The sequence below is a fragment of the Nerophis lumbriciformis genome, linkage group LG31 (genome assembly GCF_033978685.3).
Source record: "Nerophis lumbriciformis linkage group LG31, RoL_Nlum_v2.1, whole genome shotgun sequence".
In the NCBI taxonomy this organism is placed as follows: domain Eukaryota; kingdom Metazoa; phylum Chordata; class Actinopteri; order Syngnathiformes; family Syngnathidae; genus Nerophis; species Nerophis lumbriciformis.
In genome coordinates this window covers 12060001-12077500 of record NC_084578.2, presented here as the reverse complement: position 1 = coordinate 12077500, position 17500 = coordinate 12060001, and the positions used below count along the sequence as shown (strand labels likewise).

General features: G+C 40.2%; 1 protein-coding gene across 2 annotated transcripts in view; it reads left to right on the top strand.

Annotated features, from left to right (window-relative positions):
* slc4a3 (solute carrier family 4 member 3) overlaps window positions 1-17500 on the top strand; it is a 134650-nt gene that overhangs the window by 67364 nt on the left and 49786 nt on the right. The window contains exons 1-4 of one of the 2 annotated variants that reach the window (XM_061926564.1): window positions 1131-1639; window positions 7838-7983; window positions 10778-10958; window positions 11043-11178. In XM_061926564.1, the coding sequence (XP_061782548.1) occupies window positions 1402-1639; window positions 7838-7983; window positions 10778-10958; window positions 11043-11178 (701 nt within the window). In that variant the 5' untranslated portion in view covers window positions 1131-1401. Of the gene's footprint in view, window positions 1-1130; window positions 1640-7837; window positions 7984-10777; window positions 10959-11042; window positions 11179-17500 lie in introns of those variants that run through there. The other variant, XM_061926563.1, reaches the window with a different exon arrangement.

Below are 17500 nucleotides of genomic sequence, written 5' to 3'. Positions count from 1 at the left end.
TTTACATGTATATCTTTCTGCGACTTTCTAGGACGTGTTTTATGCCACTTCTTTTTCTGTCTCATGTTGTCCACCAAACTTTTAACGTTGTGCATGAATCCACAAAGGTGAGTTTTGTTGATGTTATTGACTTGTGTGGAGTGCTAATCAGACATATTTGGTCACTGCATTACTGCGAGCTAATCGATGCTAACATGCTATTTAGGCTAGCTATATGTACATATTGCATAATTATGCCTCATTTGTAGCTATATTTGAGCTCTTTTAGTTTCCTTTAAGTCATATTAATTCAATTTATATCTCATGACACACTATCTGTATGTAATATGACTTTTAATTTTTTGCGGCTCCAGACAGATTTGTTTTTGTTTTTGATTCTAACATGCTATTTAGGCTAGCTATATGTACATATTGCATAATTATGCCTCATTTGTAGCTATATTTGAGCTCATTTAGTTTCCTTTAAGTCATATTAATTCAATTTATATCTCATGACACACTATCTGTATGTAATATGGCTTTTAATTTTTTGCGGCTCCAGACAGATTTGTTCTTGTTTTTGATGCTAACATGCTATTTAGGCTAGCTATATGTACATATTGCATAATTATGCCTCATTTGTAGCTATATTTGAGCTCATTTAGTTTCCTTTAAGTCATATTAATTCAATTTATATCTCATGACACACTATCTGTATGTAATATGGCTTTTAATTTTTTGCGGCTCCAGACAGATTTGTTCTTGTTTTTGATGCTAACATGCTATTTAGGCTAGCTATATGTACATATTGCATAATTATGCCTCATTTGTAGCTATATTTGAGCTCATTTAGTTTCATTTAAGTCATATTAATTCAATTTATATCTCATGACACACTATCTGTATGTAATGTGGCTTTTAATTTTTTGCGGCTCCAGACAGATTTGTTTTTGTATTTTTGGTCCAATATGGCTCTTTCAACAGTTTGGGTTGCCGACCCCTGGGTTAGGCAGTAATAGAGAAGCACATCTCTACACTGATTCTCCATGTCGTTATGGCACACCCTCAAAATCAATAGACTGTGGACATTACTAAAAAGGGTGCACCGTGATGCAGCTGACGGGTCTCACAAAGAAGACCACCCTTTTTTGCGGATCACTGCGGATCTACAGAGGTGTCTGCTGGATATTTTGTCCTTTTTTTGGTCTGTTCAGAAGGAACGAGCTATTGCGACTCCGGATCACGCTCATCCAACTCACCGCCAGGTTTATGGTGCAACAAACCCCCGGAAGAGAGAGTCTGGTAAACGTGTGAAAAGTGGTCCGAGGGGGGGAGCACACTGCCCTTCAAGATTTGGCAGCCCTGGATGAGCAGTAAGCCCGCTTGGAGAGAGGAGGACAGGAGGAGGTACCGGCTGTCAAGATGACAGATCCAGAAGCGCAAGATAAGAAGAACTGTTCCGACAACAACGGAGCCGAGCACCAATGCGGCGTCCAGAAATCCTCCGGCACACCGAGGCAGCACCAACACGAGCACCACAGCTCGCTGCCCAATGTGGAGGAACTTGAGGAGTTCGAAGAGTTTGTTTTAGATTTTGACGACTACGACTTGCTCGAGTCGATCCACTCTCAACTGGGGTCGCCGCTCGACCACTCGATCCGTAAGTGTCTTTCTGTGGGAACTCGGACGTACGGTTTCTCTCTGTTTGGTCCGAGCTTGCGTCCATCGTGATACGGTTTCTCACCCGTAAACTTTTTGGTCCATTTTGAGCCGTGTAATCAATGGATGTGAGTTTCCACTGGTCACGGCTTGATTAATGGTATGGGGAACATTCATGTCAGAGTACTGAGTTGGTCCATGGTATTGAGTGGAATGTTGCTGTTTCCGTTTTTTTCATTGATCCACTGGCTTCCATTTGGCTTGGGGCTCAGCCACAGCTGGAGCGGAAAGACATTTCATTGACAACCTGTGTGTGATTCGGGTACGGCCATCGGTATTTATTTATTTGTTTTTACTTTAAAGGCATTTTTAAAAATTAATTCATGATACTAATTGTATTCTCTGATTCTGAAAATCCCTCAAGTCATTCAGCTGTATGAATTGTGATGTACACTACACAAGTCCAGGCCACACCAAATTTCATACTAAGGCAGTGGTTTAGATACAAAAACCCAAAACCAGTGAAGTTGGCACGTTGTGTAGTTCGTAAATAAAAACAGAATACAATGATTTGCAAATCCTTTTCAACTTATATTCAATTGAATAGACTGCAAAGACTAGATATTTAATGTTCAAACTTAGAAACTTATTTTTTTTGGGAAAATAATTATTAACCTCTTAAAGGGGAACATTATCACAATTTCAGAATGGTTAAAACCATTAAAAATCAGTTCCCAGTGGCTTATTATATTTTTCGAAGTTTTTTTCAAAATGTTACCCATCACGCAATATCCCTAAAAAAAGCTTCAAAGTGCCTGATTTTAACCATCGTTATGAATACCCATCCATTTTCCTGTGACGTCACATAGTGAAGCCAACACAAACAAACATGGCGGAAAGAACAGCAACCTATAGCGACATTAGCTCGGATTCAGACTCGGATTTCAGCGGCTTAAGCGATTAAACAGATTGCGAATGTATTGAAACGGACGGTTGTAGTGTGGAGGCAGGTAGCGAAAATTAAATTGAAGAAGAAACTGAAGCTATTGAGCCATATCGGTTTGAACCGTATGCAAGCGAAAACGACGAAAACGACACGACAGCCAGCGACACGGGAGAAAGCGAGGACGAATTCGGCGATCGCCTTCTAACCAACGATTGGTATGTGTTTGTTTGGCATTAAAGGAAACAAACAACTATGAACTAGGTTTACAGCATATGAAATACATTTGGCAACAACATGCACTTTAAGAGTGCAGACAGCCCAATTTTCATCAATTAATATATTCTGTAGACATACCCTCATCCGCGCTCTTTTCCTGAAAGCTGATCTGTCCAGTTTTGGAGTTGATGTCAGCAGGCCAGGGAAGCTAGGGTCGATATTTCTTCTCTTGATCATCTTGGGACGGTGTGAGCCAAGACATCCAGGGGGTTTAGCTCGCTCGTCTGCGGGAACAAACTGCCGCCATTGCTTGCCGTGCTACCGAGGTCCTTTGTCCCTGAATTGCTCACACACTCCGGCAGATTCAATGGAGGTCTGGCGGCAGATTTCTTTGACTTTATCGTTTGGAAATGCATCTGCTTTGAGTGTCGCAGGATATCCACACATTCTTGCCATCTCTGTCGTAGCATAGCTTTTGTCGGTAAAGTGTGCGGAACAAACATCCAATTTCTTGCCACTTTCGCATCTTTGGGCCACTGGTGCAACTTGAATCCGTCCCTGTTCGTGTTGTTACACCCTACGACAACACACCGACGAGGAATGATGTCTCCAAGGTACGGAAAACAGTCGAAAAAATGGAAAATAACAGAGCTGATTTGACTCGGTGTTTGAGAAAATGGCGGATTGCTTCCCGATGTGACGCCACGTTGTGACGTCATCGCTCCGAGAGCGAATATTAGAAAGGCGTTTAATTTGCCAAAATTCACCCATTTAGAGTTCGGAAATCGGTTAAAAAAATATATGGTCTTTTTCCTGCAACATCAAGGTATATATTGACGCTTACATAGGTCTGGTGATAATGTTCCCCTTTAAGGCCCAAGCTGTTTGTTTACATGCTTGTTTTATTTCTCTTTGCTATTTGGGCTTATTGGACCCTAAATAGAATAAAAACTAAAAATCATCTGTTAATATGATGTAAGTACACAAACGTGTACTTCATGTGTAGTGACATGCACATTTTTATTTTTAAACTTTTTTTTCCAAATTCCATTGTATGTTGTACTCCTCTGACACCACCAGATGGCAGTATAAGTGTCCATATGTCGGCATAAGACCCCAATTCAGTAGAGTACACAATTTTGGAAATAAGAGCTAAAACGTGCTGTCCTAAGGTGGCCACTAAGCCTTTAGAGGTAAACGTAGAATTTAATGGCAGCAATACGTTGGCACAGGGGCATTTTTATCACTCTGTTACATGGCCTTTCCTTTTAACAACACTCAGTAAATGTTTAGGAACTGAGGAGACCAATTTTTGTAGCTTTTCAGGTGGAATTATTTCCAATTCTTGCTTGATATACAGCTTAAGTTGTTCAACAGTCCGGGGGTCTCCGTTGTGGTATTTTAGGCTTCATAATGCGCCACACATTTTCAATGGGAGACAGATCTGGGCTACAGGCAGGCCAGTCTAGTACCCGCACTCTTTTACTATGAAGCCACGCTGTTGTAACACGTGGCTTGGCTTTGTCTTGCTGAAATAAGCAGGGGCGTCCATGGTAACGTTGCTTGGATGGCAACATATGTTGCTCCAAATGCTGTATGTACCTTTCAGCATTAATGGTGCCTTCACAGATGTGTAAGTTACCCATGCCTTGGGCACTAATACACCCCCATACCATCACAGATGCTGCCTTTTGAACTTTGCACCTATAACAATCTGGGTGGTTCTTTTCCTCTTTGTCCCGGAGGACACGACGTCCAGTTTCCAAAAACAATTTGAAATGTGGACTCGTCAGACCACAGAACACTTTTACACTTTGCATCAGTCCATCTTAGATGAGCTCAGGCCCAGCGAAGCCGGCGGCATTTCTGGGTGTTGTTGATAAATGGGTTTCGCTTTGCATAGCAGAGTTTTAACTTGTACTTACAGATGTAGCGAAAAACTGTAATTACTGAAAGTGGTTTTCTGAAGTGTTGCTGAGCCCATGTGGTGATATCCTTTACACACTGATGTCGCTTTTTGATGCAGTACCGCCTGAGGGATCGAAGGTCCGTAATATCATCGCTTACGTGCAGTGATTTCTCCAGATTCTCTGAACCTTTTGATGATATTACGGACCGTAGATGGTGAAATCCCTAAATTCCTTGCAATAGTTTGTTGAGAAATGTTGTTCTTAAACTGTTCGACAATTTGCTCACGCATTTCTTCACAAAGTGGTGACCCTCGCCCCGTCCTTGTTTGTGAATGACTGAGCATTTCATGGAAGCTCCTTTTATACCCAATCATGGCACCCACCTGTTCCCAATTAGCCTGTGGGATGTTCCAAATAAGTGTTTGATGAGTACCGGTATTCCTCAACTTTCTGAGTCTTTGTTGCCACTTGTGCCAGCTTTTTTTTAAACATGTTGCAGGAGTCAAATTCCAAATGAGCTAATATTTGCAAAAAATAACGTTTACCAGTTTGAACGTTGAGTATCTTGTCTTTGCAGTCTATTCAATTGAATATTGGTTGAAAAGGATTTACAAATCATTGTATTCTGTTTTTATTTACGATTTACACAACGTGCCAACTTCACTGGTTTTGGGTTTTGTAGTATCGATCATGTACTGATACAACCCTTCGTATCAACACCACCGATTTATGGATCTGTGTACTGACTGTGACAGTACTGACATTCCAAGGGTTGCTGCGATATTTTCTAGGGATGTGCAGAGCCATCAACCACCGATCAGTATCGAATGATTTTTGTGAAAACGTATATGATCACCATTGCCGATTATTTGTTTACAAACTGAAAGAATGATTCCTTGGACTCAGAAAGACTTTGAGGGCAAAAAACTAAGGATTTAAATGAGTCATAGTATTTTGTTGCTTTTGTTTAGGTAATGTGTACTATCATACTTGCCAACCCTCCCGGATTTTCCGGGAGACTCCCGAAATTCAGCGCCTCTCCCGAAAACCTCCCGGGACAAATTTTCTCCCGAAATTCAGGCGGAGCTGGAAGCCACGCCCCCTCCAGCTCCATGCGGACATGAGTGACGTGTCAACAGCCTGTATTCACGTCCGCTTTCCCACAATATAAACAGCGTGCCTTCCCAAACACGTTATAACTGTAGAATGATCGAGGGCGAGTTATTGGTTTCTTTTGTAGGTTTATTGTTAGGCAGTTTCATTAACGTCCTCCCAGCGCGGTAACACCACACAACAACAGCAGCCATGTTTTATTCTACCGTAAAGCAGTTTGTCTGCCGTAAACAGCAATGTTGTTGTTGTAATATATTGAGTTGGAGGCAATAACCAGGCGAGGTGATGAAGTACGTCTCTTTACTGTAGACTTCAGAACAGACTCACACACTTGACGTCAGGTGCGCAACACCACGTAAATCGTTGGCCAACCAAAAAGTAACCCCAGTACGCTATAGCCAACATTCACCAGGAGATGGCAACAGACAAACATAGATCACTCTATTACATTCCTCCCCTTTTAGAAATGTAGAAGTTACTCAAAATAAATAAACAACCCAACCAAAAAATGCAGCAGCTCAATTAAAAAACTGTACTTAAGCCACATTCTTTTTTTTTTTTTTTTTTAGTACTGAACTTTTAACCCTCATTTGTAAACAATAACATGCTTATTATACAAACAGTATGTGTACACCTTTAACACAGATTTTTATACTGTCTTCAGAGATTCAGTTTTTTTGGTGGTACTCGAAACCTTTCTGGGTACCTGCGAAAGGGTGTTCAGCATGGTTAGAAAAATAGTGACAGAGAATAGAACAAGGATGGACAATTCAACCCTTAACTCAACAATGAGTAGATGAGTGTTATGTGTGTGTATATGTGTAAATAGATGAACACTGAAATTCAAGTATTTATTTTATTTATGTATATATATATATATATATATATATATATATATATATATATATATATATATATATATATATATATATATATATATATATATATATATATACGTGTGTATTGGCGTGGCGTAGTGGGTAGAGCAACCGTGTCAGAAACCCGAGGGTTGCAGGTTCGCTCCCCGCCTCTTACCATCCAAAAATCGCTGCCGTTGTGTCCTTGGGCGGGACACTTCACCCTTTGCCCCCGGTTCCACTCACACCGGTGAATTGAATGATGAATGATAGGTGGTGGTCGGAGGGGCCGTTGGCGCAAATTGCAGCCACGCTTTCGTCAGTCTACCCCAGGGCAGCTGTGGCTATGAAAGTAGCTTACCACCACCAGGTGTGAATGAATGATGGGTTCTACATGTAAAGCGACTTTGGGTACTTAGAAAAGCGCTATATAAATCCCAGTTATTATTATTATTATTATATATATATATAATAAAGTAAATATATATTTATAGCTAGAATTCACTAAAAGTCAAGTATTTCTTATATATATATATATATATATATATGTATATATATATATATATATATTGAATACTTGAATTCTAGCTGTAAATATACTCCTCCCCTCTTAGCCATGCCCCCGCCCCACCCACCCCCGAAATCGGAGGTCTCAAGGTTGGTATGGTACTATTGATTTTGTTTTGAAAGCGGTATAGCAAATGGACACATTGAGTATGTTTAGCTCAAACAATTACATGTAATAAAATAAAATAAGGAACTTGTTTTAATATTGTGTTGATATTGTTAAACTTCAATTTATGTACAGTTAAAACGTGATTGATTTAGTATTGGCATCTGCCAATATCGCTCCTCGATGATCGGTATCGGCAACAAGAAACCCTGATCGGAACATTCCTAGTATTATCCTCGCTCTGGACTCTTACAGTATTAATCTACTCGTTAAAACTACCGTATTTTTGCTTATCAACAAGCACAAGATCACCCAACAATGCAATTGTTCCCGTTCCCAGTTATCTTTGATAACCACAACCTTATAACTGGGTTTTCTTTCGGTCTGGTATCGTCCACATCATAGTCTGAATCAGTGATAATAATGGCCATGATCATCTTTGCAACAAATTTGACTTTGAAGTCAATCATTCTGTTCCGTGCAGGTCACAGATTCGAGGACAACCCCGGGGTGAGACGTCACCTGGTGAAGAAGTCATCCAGATGCCAGCTGGGCCGGACAAGTAACAGTTCCACGCCGCTATGCAGCTTGAAGAAGAAGAAAAGAGCCGCAGACAAGAAGACTCATGAGGTTTGTGGCCAACAGCCAACTTTTTTTCTGACCTGAGGAATCGATTGTTGTATATTTGAACTACCCGTATTTTTCGGACCATAAGGCGCACTTAAAATCCTTTCATTTTTTTCAAAAATCGACAGTGCGCCTTGTAACCCGGTGCGCCTAATGTTCGGCATAAATCTGGCTGTGTTTACCAACCTCAAACGTACTTTATTTGGTACATGGTGTAATGATAAGTGTGACCAGTAGATGGCAGTCACTCACAAGAGATACGTGTAAACTGCTCGCTGACGCCAGTAAACAACCCCAAAACTTTATATGTTCCATTGAGAATATAGAAAATTACACACGGCGCTCAAAATCTGTAATTTTTGTAAGACTTTGGTCAGCTATGAAGCCGCACTGCTTGATGGATTGTCGGCGCATTAAACATACGAGTATTATCATGGTGTGTGTATAAGGTAAGACATTATCTGGCGTTTTGTTTCACAATTGTATGCAAAAGCAACTTTTCTTACCTTCTGGTACATGTTGATCTGTATTTGGGATCTGCATAAATCCTGAAAATTTGCGCGCATCCGCCTTTGTAGTCCGTGGGGACACCGTAGTCGATAAGCTTCTTCTAGTCTCTATCTTCTTGTTATGGGACATTCATCCTCCGCTGTTGCCATTTCTTATATAAAGTAGTGCAAAATTCGTACTTATATCTGTCAGTAGACTCGCCATGAAAGTGCTAAAACATACCGGTGTAGTGAGTTTACATTATTCACCCAAGGAACTTTAGTTATTCGAGAGTTCCGGTCGGACGTTTTTTTTACGGGACACATTTCCGGCGTTGCTGTTGTTTCCGGAGGAGGAGATGCTGCTCCGTTATTGATTGAAGTAAAGTCTGAATGTGATTAAAACAGTTAGCTCCATCTTTTCACACTTCTTCCACTCCCGTCCTTGCACGCTACACCGCTACAACAAAGATGACGGGGAGAAGACGCTGTCGAAGGTGAGCCGCGTAAATAAGACCGCCCACAAAACGGCGCATCCTGAAGCGACTGTCAGAAAGCGGCTTGAAGATGATCTGTAAAACATCATCTATGCAACATTTTGACCAAAGAACTACCATTACATGTTATGTAGACCACAAGGAAGTGTTTTACATTTAGAAAAAAAATAAAAATAATATGACTACTTTAATGCGCTTTTGAAGGAAAAAAGATTGGCAGTGCATCTTATAATCCAGTGCGCCCTATGGTCCGGATAATGCAATATGTATTTGTAGATTCTCCCTTTTTGTAACAGTTATTTCCCCATATTTCTACACAGTTACTCAGATATGGTAACACTGGCGAGCAGTAGTCAAAGGCGGATTCGCGCATATTTTCAGGATTTAGGCAGATCCCCGTAACACTTTAGTATGGGGAACATTTTCTAAGTAAAAAATACTTAATTTAGAGTTGTTTGGACACTAGGGGAACATATAAGGGTTAGGGTTACTAATAAGCAATTATTCTGAGGTTATTGAGGGAAGACTCTTAGTTAATGGCTTACTGGTTGTATAATAAGACCATGCAGAATAAGGCATTAATAAGTACTTAATAATGACTAATTAAGAGCCAATATGTTACTAATTTGCATGTTAATAAGCAACTCATTAATGGTGAATATGTTCCCCCTACTAAAGTGTTACCCAGATCCCAAATACAGATCAGGAAGGTAAGAAACGTTGCTTTTGCATAATATTGCGAAACAAATACCAGATAATATGTCTTAACCTATACACACACCATAATAATACTCGTATGTTGAAGCACAGTTTAATCCATCAAGCGGTGCGGCTTCATAGCTTACCAAAGTCGTACAAAGACATGTTGATAGATTGTTGACCGCCGTGTGTAATGTTCTGTATTTTCAATGGAACATATACAATGTTGAGGTTGTTTACTTGAGTCATATTCCAGTCTACACGTATCTCTTATGTGTGACTGCCATCATATTGCAGTCTACACGTATCTCTTATGTGTGACTGCCATCATAATGCTGCCTACACGTATCGCTTATTTGTGACTGCCATCTACTGGTCACACTTATCATTACACCATGTACCAAATAAAATAGCATCCAGGTCGTATAGCAGTCTACATGTATCTCTTATGTGTGACTGCCATCATATTGCAGTCGACACGTATCTCTTATGTGTGACTGCCATCATATTGCAGTCTACACGTATCTCTTATGTGTGACTGCAATCATATTGCAGTCTGAACATATCACTTATTTGTGACTGCCATCTACTGGTCACACTTATCATTACACCATGTACCAAATAAAATAGCTTCGAGGTCGGTAAGCAACAAAAAGTATTCCGTACATTAGGCGCACCGGGTTATAAGGCGCACTGTCGAGTTTTGAGAAAATTAAAGTGCGCCTTATAGTCCGGAAAATACGGTAATTAATAAATAATGGTGTAATAATATCAAGAGGCAATTTATATTTATGTATTATTCATTGTTACAAACGGCCCTCTGAGGGCAGCCTTACCTAACCCTGTGGCCCTCAGTGAAAACAATTTTAACACCCCTATTTTAAGTCTTTTGTAACTTTACAAATGTCGTTTGTACAGAGATTGAACAATTTTGGTCCCGGTATTGATCCCTGGGGTACGCCACAGGATATATTTATATTATGTTTATTAAGGCACTGATTTTCCGATAACACTTCTGCCGATTGATCAGCTACAATAATCACCTTAAATTTTGAAAACATGTTTTGTATTATTTATTCTGGAGTTCTCATATGTGCTTTGCTTGGTCTCCAGTTGTTCGTAGAGCTGAACGAGCTCATCGTAGAGAAGGACCATGAGATGCGTTGGAAGGAGCGCGCTCGCTGGATCAAGTTCGAAGAGGACGTGGAGGAGGAGACCGACCGCTGGGGGAAACCTCACGTGGCTTCACTCTCCTTCCGAAGTTTACTTGAGCTCCGTCGCACCATCACTCATGGTAGATGTCGATTTGTGTACATTTTATTGAAAATTTGCAGACTGGGCAACAATAGTAATCCCAATCACACAAACTCTTTCCAAGGTGCCATCCTCCTGGACCTTGAGCAGAACTCTCTGCCTGGAATCGCCCATTTGGTGGTGGAGACGATGATCATCTCTGATCAGATCAGGCCTGAGGACAGATCCTGTGTCCTCCGGGCTCTGCTTCTCAAACACAGGTCTGTTGTAGCATGTTGGCATATAAGTGCTCACTGATAGTTTCACTTCACTGGTTCATGATTCGCCGCTTGTAGAACCAGAGTTCATATTCGATTAATATGTTGTGTTTCTAATAGTACTTGACATAACAACAAAGGCCAAAATTAGTATCTTCTCCCCTCACAACATTGGCAAAACTACTTTCAAATTTGGGTAGTACATTGTTTTTCTTTGTTCAATAAGTGTAATCTTAAATTTTGATTAGTAAGTGGACAAAACCACACTTGTTATGTTAGCGCATTGTTATAAATCTGGGATTTTTAATTTTATTTTTGAAAAGTGGAGGGAATATGACATCTGCTATCATTGCCATTTCCAGCGTTGATAAATAGCAGGGATGTCCCTGTACAACTTTTTCACTTCTGATACAATACCGATATTGGAGCCTTGAGTATTGGCCGATAACGATATTAACCGGATACGATGTCAGCCAAAATGTTAATTGGCTGTCCAGCTTTGCACAAGTCACCACGATTGTATCAGAGATTTTAGATACAAGCTGATATCATCTGATACTTGTTATTTTGCTGATATAGGACCAATATCAATACCAGATCGACCCCAAAAAGGACAAGCGGTAGAAAATGGATGGATGGAATACCAAATCGGGAAACCGTTAATAAATATATCTATGGCAGGGGTGCCCACACTTTTTGACTCGGGGGGCCGCATTGGGCTAAAAAGATCTGGCCCCTGGCCAAAACATATATATATATATACTGTATATGTGTATATGGCCAAACATATGGCCATATATATATATTTATATATATATATATATGTATATATATATATATATATATATTAGAGATGCGCGGATAGGCAATTATTTCATCCGCAACCGCATCAGAAAGTCGTCAACCATCCGCAATCCACCCGATCTAACATTTGATCAGAACCGCATCCGCCCGCACCCGCCCGCACCCGCCCGTTGTTATATATCTAATATAGACGATGCAAGGCATTAGTGAGGTTATAAAGCTTTTGCCTGTTAAAGAAAGGAGACTGATCCAATGCAGCACAGACATTCGCGTGCCACGCTGTCACGACCCAGACGCACACCAGTGCGCAATCATATGGGAGCCGCGCTGAGCGCACCTCCAAGCGCGTCTCGCTGCCGGCGACGGCCGGGTATAAGGGCCCGACGCTCCAGCGCCATCCATTTTCAGGGCTAGTTGATTCGGCAGGTGGGTTGTTACACACTCCTTAGCGGGTTCCAACTTCCATGGCCACCGTCCTAGCTGCTGTCTGTATCAACCAGGGTGAGCCCCACCCCTTTCGTGAGCGCACTGCGCGCGGAGTGACCCCTGTTACGTGCCCCCGGCAACAGGGGTGGCGGGCAGGTAAGCTGCGCGCGCGGAGTGACCCCTGTTACGAGCCCCCGGCCACGGGGGTGGCGGGCAGGTAAGCTGCTTACCTGCTGCGTGTGACGCCGGCCGCGGCGAAGGCGGACGAGGCGGGGTGTCGGTGCGGTGGGCGCAGTGGTGACCCTGGACGTGCGTCGGGCCCTTCTCGCGGATCGCCTCAGCTACGGCTCCCGGTGGGGCCCTCTCGGGGGAAGGGGCCTCGGTCCCGGACCCCGGCGAGGCGTCCCTTCTGCGCTCCGTAAAAGTGTCCATCTCTTTTTTTTTTTTTCTTCTGTTGTGGCATATGCTGCAGGTGCCTGCTCGTTTTTCGTATGTGGGTAACAACATTTAACTATGTATATATATTTCCGAATTGGTTTAACTGCCACCCGCCGGAATCTATTTAAAATCAAATTTTTTTTTATTTCAACCACCCGACTCGACCCGACCCGCGGATAAAATCTAATTTTTTTTAATTTCATCCGCCCGATCCGCGGATAATCCGCGGACTCCGCGGTTGTGCCCGCAAACCGCGCATCTCTAATATATATATATATATGTATGTATATATATATATATATATATATATATATATATATATATATATATATATATATATATACATATACATATACATATACAGTCGTTGTCAAAAGTTGACATACACTTGTAAAGAACATAATGTCATGGCTGTCTCGAGTTTCCAATAATTTCTATAACTCTTATTTTTTTGTGATAGAGTGATTGGAGCACATACTTGTTGGTCACAAAAAACATTCATGAAGTTTGGTTCTTTTCTGAATTTATTATGGGTCTACTGAAAATGTGACCAAATCTACTGGGTCAAAATTATACATACAGCAATGTTAATATTTGGTTACATGTCCCTTGGCAAGTTTCACTGCAATAAGGCACTTTTGGTAGCCATCCACAAGCTTGTGGTTGAATTTTTGACCACTCCTCTTGACAAAATTGGTGCAGTTCAGCTAAATTTGTTGGTTTTCTGACATGGACTTGTTTCTTCAGCATTGTCCACATGTTCTCAATGGGGTTTAAGTCAGGACTTTGGGAAGGACATTCTAAAACCTTAATTCTAGCCTGATTTAGCCATTCCTTTACCACTTATATACACACATATACACACAAATATATGTACAAAACAATAATTAAAATAAGTATGGTGCCAGTATGCTGTTTTTTTTTCAATAAAATACTGGAAAGTATAGTAGTTTGTTTCTTTTATCAGATTATTAATCGATTAATCGAAGTAATAATCAACAGATTAATCGACTATCAAATTAATTGTTGGTTGCAGCCCTAATATATATATATATATATATATATATATATATATGTATACATCTTACATTGGTCATATTTAAAGTCCTCATGTGTCAAGGGACGTATTTCCTGAGTTTATAAACATAATAAACTTTAAAAAAAACAAAAGAAGATTATGTGATGACCGGTACTTTTTAGAGGCAGTATAGTACCGAATAGGCTTCATTAGTATCGTGGTACTATACTAATATCGGTATTACGTACAGCCCTAGTATACATGCTTATTTACATATATGTAAATTTATATATTTATATTTATATTTATACATATATATATATATATATATATATATATATATATATATATATATATATATATATATATATATATATATATATATATTGTTGGATAAACCTGGTCTAAACCTTTGTTGATTTTAAAAGTGACCCCTTAACATGAAAAGTGTATTTTGTATACAATTAACTTTTAGGGCCCATTTGGATCAGTTTATATTTGGGGTTATGCTAAATACTCATTTACCATTTTCTCCACAAAAGAAATCAGCGTCTTTGGAGGTGAGTTAAAGAATTACAAGCTGTTTTTAAACGGTTCTTTTGACCGATGATAATTCTCACCGGGAAAATAGTCATGTGTGTTGTGACTGTCATGGCCAAAAGCTTTAGTAAATCTTAAACATCTAAATCTCCAATGATGGTAAATGTTATTGTAACTGAAAAACAAACCAGCCTTCCTTAATCCTTTTAATGATATAGTAGGAATTCAACGACACTCGAACACCGATCTGAGATGCCCTCTTCCATTCTTTTGGTTTGTCTTACAAAAAGGCTGACATCGGGAAGCCACACTGGGAATTTCCAGAATGTTAGATTTAACGAGACTTGGCTCATCATTTGAACTTTCCTGTGGTTGACAGGGCTGCAGATGTTGGAACTGTACTGTGGTCGTGCCCGGCCTGAAAGCCTACGCCATCGCCAACGATGTTTTGCGTAATTAGCCGGGGCCTTCGGTCTCTACAAGTGTTGTGTTCGGGTTGACTTATTACAAGGCAGCACACTAATAACAACATGCAAATAATTTGTTTTTCAACAAATGTCTTTCTCGTGAGAAACCCTGGTCTAGATCTGCTGGGTTTTTTTTGTGTATTTTTTTTTTTTTACTGTAGGCTGAGAAAATAAATAACATTACCGGAGTGGGCCAAAGAAAAGGCAAACTAAAATAAATACATAGAGTGGGGTGCAGGGACCCCCATACGGAGTTTTAGGGTGTCCCTAGCTAAATGAGAGATAGTTAATAGTAGGTCTGTAGAGACCATACAAATGGAACCAAATGGACCCATTAGACCCAGTTGGTTTCATTTGTTCATTATTATTGATAATTTTACATGTGGGCCAATGAAAATAAATGTCTTAAAATCTCGATTTAAATCGACATTATATATGTTGTTGTTTATTTACTATTATTGTTTCACTGCCTTTTATGTAAATTGTTTATTTTGTGTTTTTTCCTACATGGTACCACAACTTTGCAAGTGTTAAAATGTTAAAAAAGCCAGCTAAAGGATATGTTTGCAGTTTGCAAAAAAAACATTTTTTCTCTGCCGTTTTTTTTTTTGTGGAAAGTTGTACATTAAGTGGAGATATACAAACCCCGTTTCCATATGAGTTGGGAAATTGTTTTAGATGTAAATATAAACAAAATACAATGATTTGCAAATAATTTTCAACCCATATTCAGTTGAATATGCTACAAAGACAACATATTTGATGTTCAAACTGATAAACATTTTTTTTTTTTGCAAATAATCATTAACTTTAGAATTTGATGCCAGCAACACGTGACAAAGAAGTTGGGAAAGGTGGCAATAAATACTAATAAAGTTGAGGAATGCTCATCAAACACTTATTTGGAACATCCCACAGGTGTGCAGGGTAATTGGGAACAGGTGGGTGCCATGATTGGGTATAAAAGTAGATTCCATGAAATGCTCAGTCATTCACAAACAAGGATGGGGCGAGGGTCACCACTTTGTCAACAAATGTGTGAGCAAATTGTTGAACAGTTTAAGAAAAACCTTTCTCAACCAGCTATTGCAAGGAATTTAGGGATTTCACCATCTACGGTCCGTAATATCATCAAAGGGTTCAGAGAATCTGGAGAAATCACTGCACGTAAGCAGCTAAGCCCGTGACCTTCTATCCCTCAGGCTGTACTGCATCAACAAGCGACATCAGTGTGTAAAGGATATCCCCACATGGGCTCAGGAACACTTCAGAAACCCATTGTCAGTAACTACAGTTGGTCGCTACATCTGTAAGTGCAAGTTAAAACTCTCCTATGCAAGCCGGAAACCGTTTATCAACAACACCCAAAAACGCCGTCGGCTTCGCTGGGCCTGAGCTCATCTAAGATGGACTGATACAAAGTGGAAAAGTGTTCTGTGGTCTGACGAGTCCACATTTCAAATTGTTTTTGGAAACTGTGGACGTTGTGTCCTTCGGACCAAAGAGGAAAAGAACCATCCGGATTGTTATAGGCGCAAAGTTGAAAAGCCAGCATCTGTGATGGTATGGGGGTGTATTAGTGCCAAAAACATGGGTAACTTACACATCTGTGAAGGCGCCATTAATGCTGAAATGTACATACAGGTTTTGGAGCAACATATGTTGCCATCCAAGCAACGTTACCATGGACGCCCCTGCTTATTTCAGCAAGACAATGCCAAGCCACGTGTTACATCAACGTGGCTTCATAGTAAAAGACTGCGGGTACTAGACTGGCCTGCCTGTAGTCCAGACCTGTCTCCCATTGAAAATGTGTGGCGCATTATGAAGCCTAAAATACCACAACGGAGACCCCCGGACTGTTGAACAACTTAAGCTGTACATCAAGCAAGAATGGGAAAGAATTCCACCTGAGAAGCTTAAAAAATGTGTCTTCTCGGTTCCCAAACGTTTACTGAGTGTTGTTAAAAGGAAAGGCCATGTAACACAGTGGTGAACATGCCCTTTCCCAACTACTTTGGCACGTGTTGCAGCCATGAAATTCTAAGTTAATTATTATTTGCAAAAAAAAAAAAATGAAGTTTATGACTTTGAACATCAAATATCTTGTCTTTGTAGTGCATTCAACTGAATATGGGTTGAAAAGGATTTGCAAATCATTGTATTCCGTTTATATTTACATCTAACACAATTTCCCAACTCATATGGAAACGGGGTTTGTACATAGTGTTGATGGAGCAAGCTACTTTTGCCGTGTAAGCTTGTAGTCTAGCATGCTACAATTCTGAGCTACATTTAGTCGAGCTTAGTTTACTACATTTTCCAAGTACAGTATTTTTCGGAGTATAAGTCGCACCGGAGTATAAGTCGCACCTGCCGAAAATGCATAATAAAGAAGGGAAAAAACATATATAAATCGCACTGGAGCCCGGCCAAACTATGAAAAAAAACTGCGACTTATAGTCCGAAAAATTCGGTAACTTGTCCATCACATGCGATCAAAATCGACAGCCATGGAACTTTTCCAACCCACCTTGTACTGCACAGAAGTAGACCAGGCCAAATAAAGTGTGAATACACAACCTGTTGCTTGGTTAATTTTCAGTAACATGCTTTTGAAGGCCAACTTTTT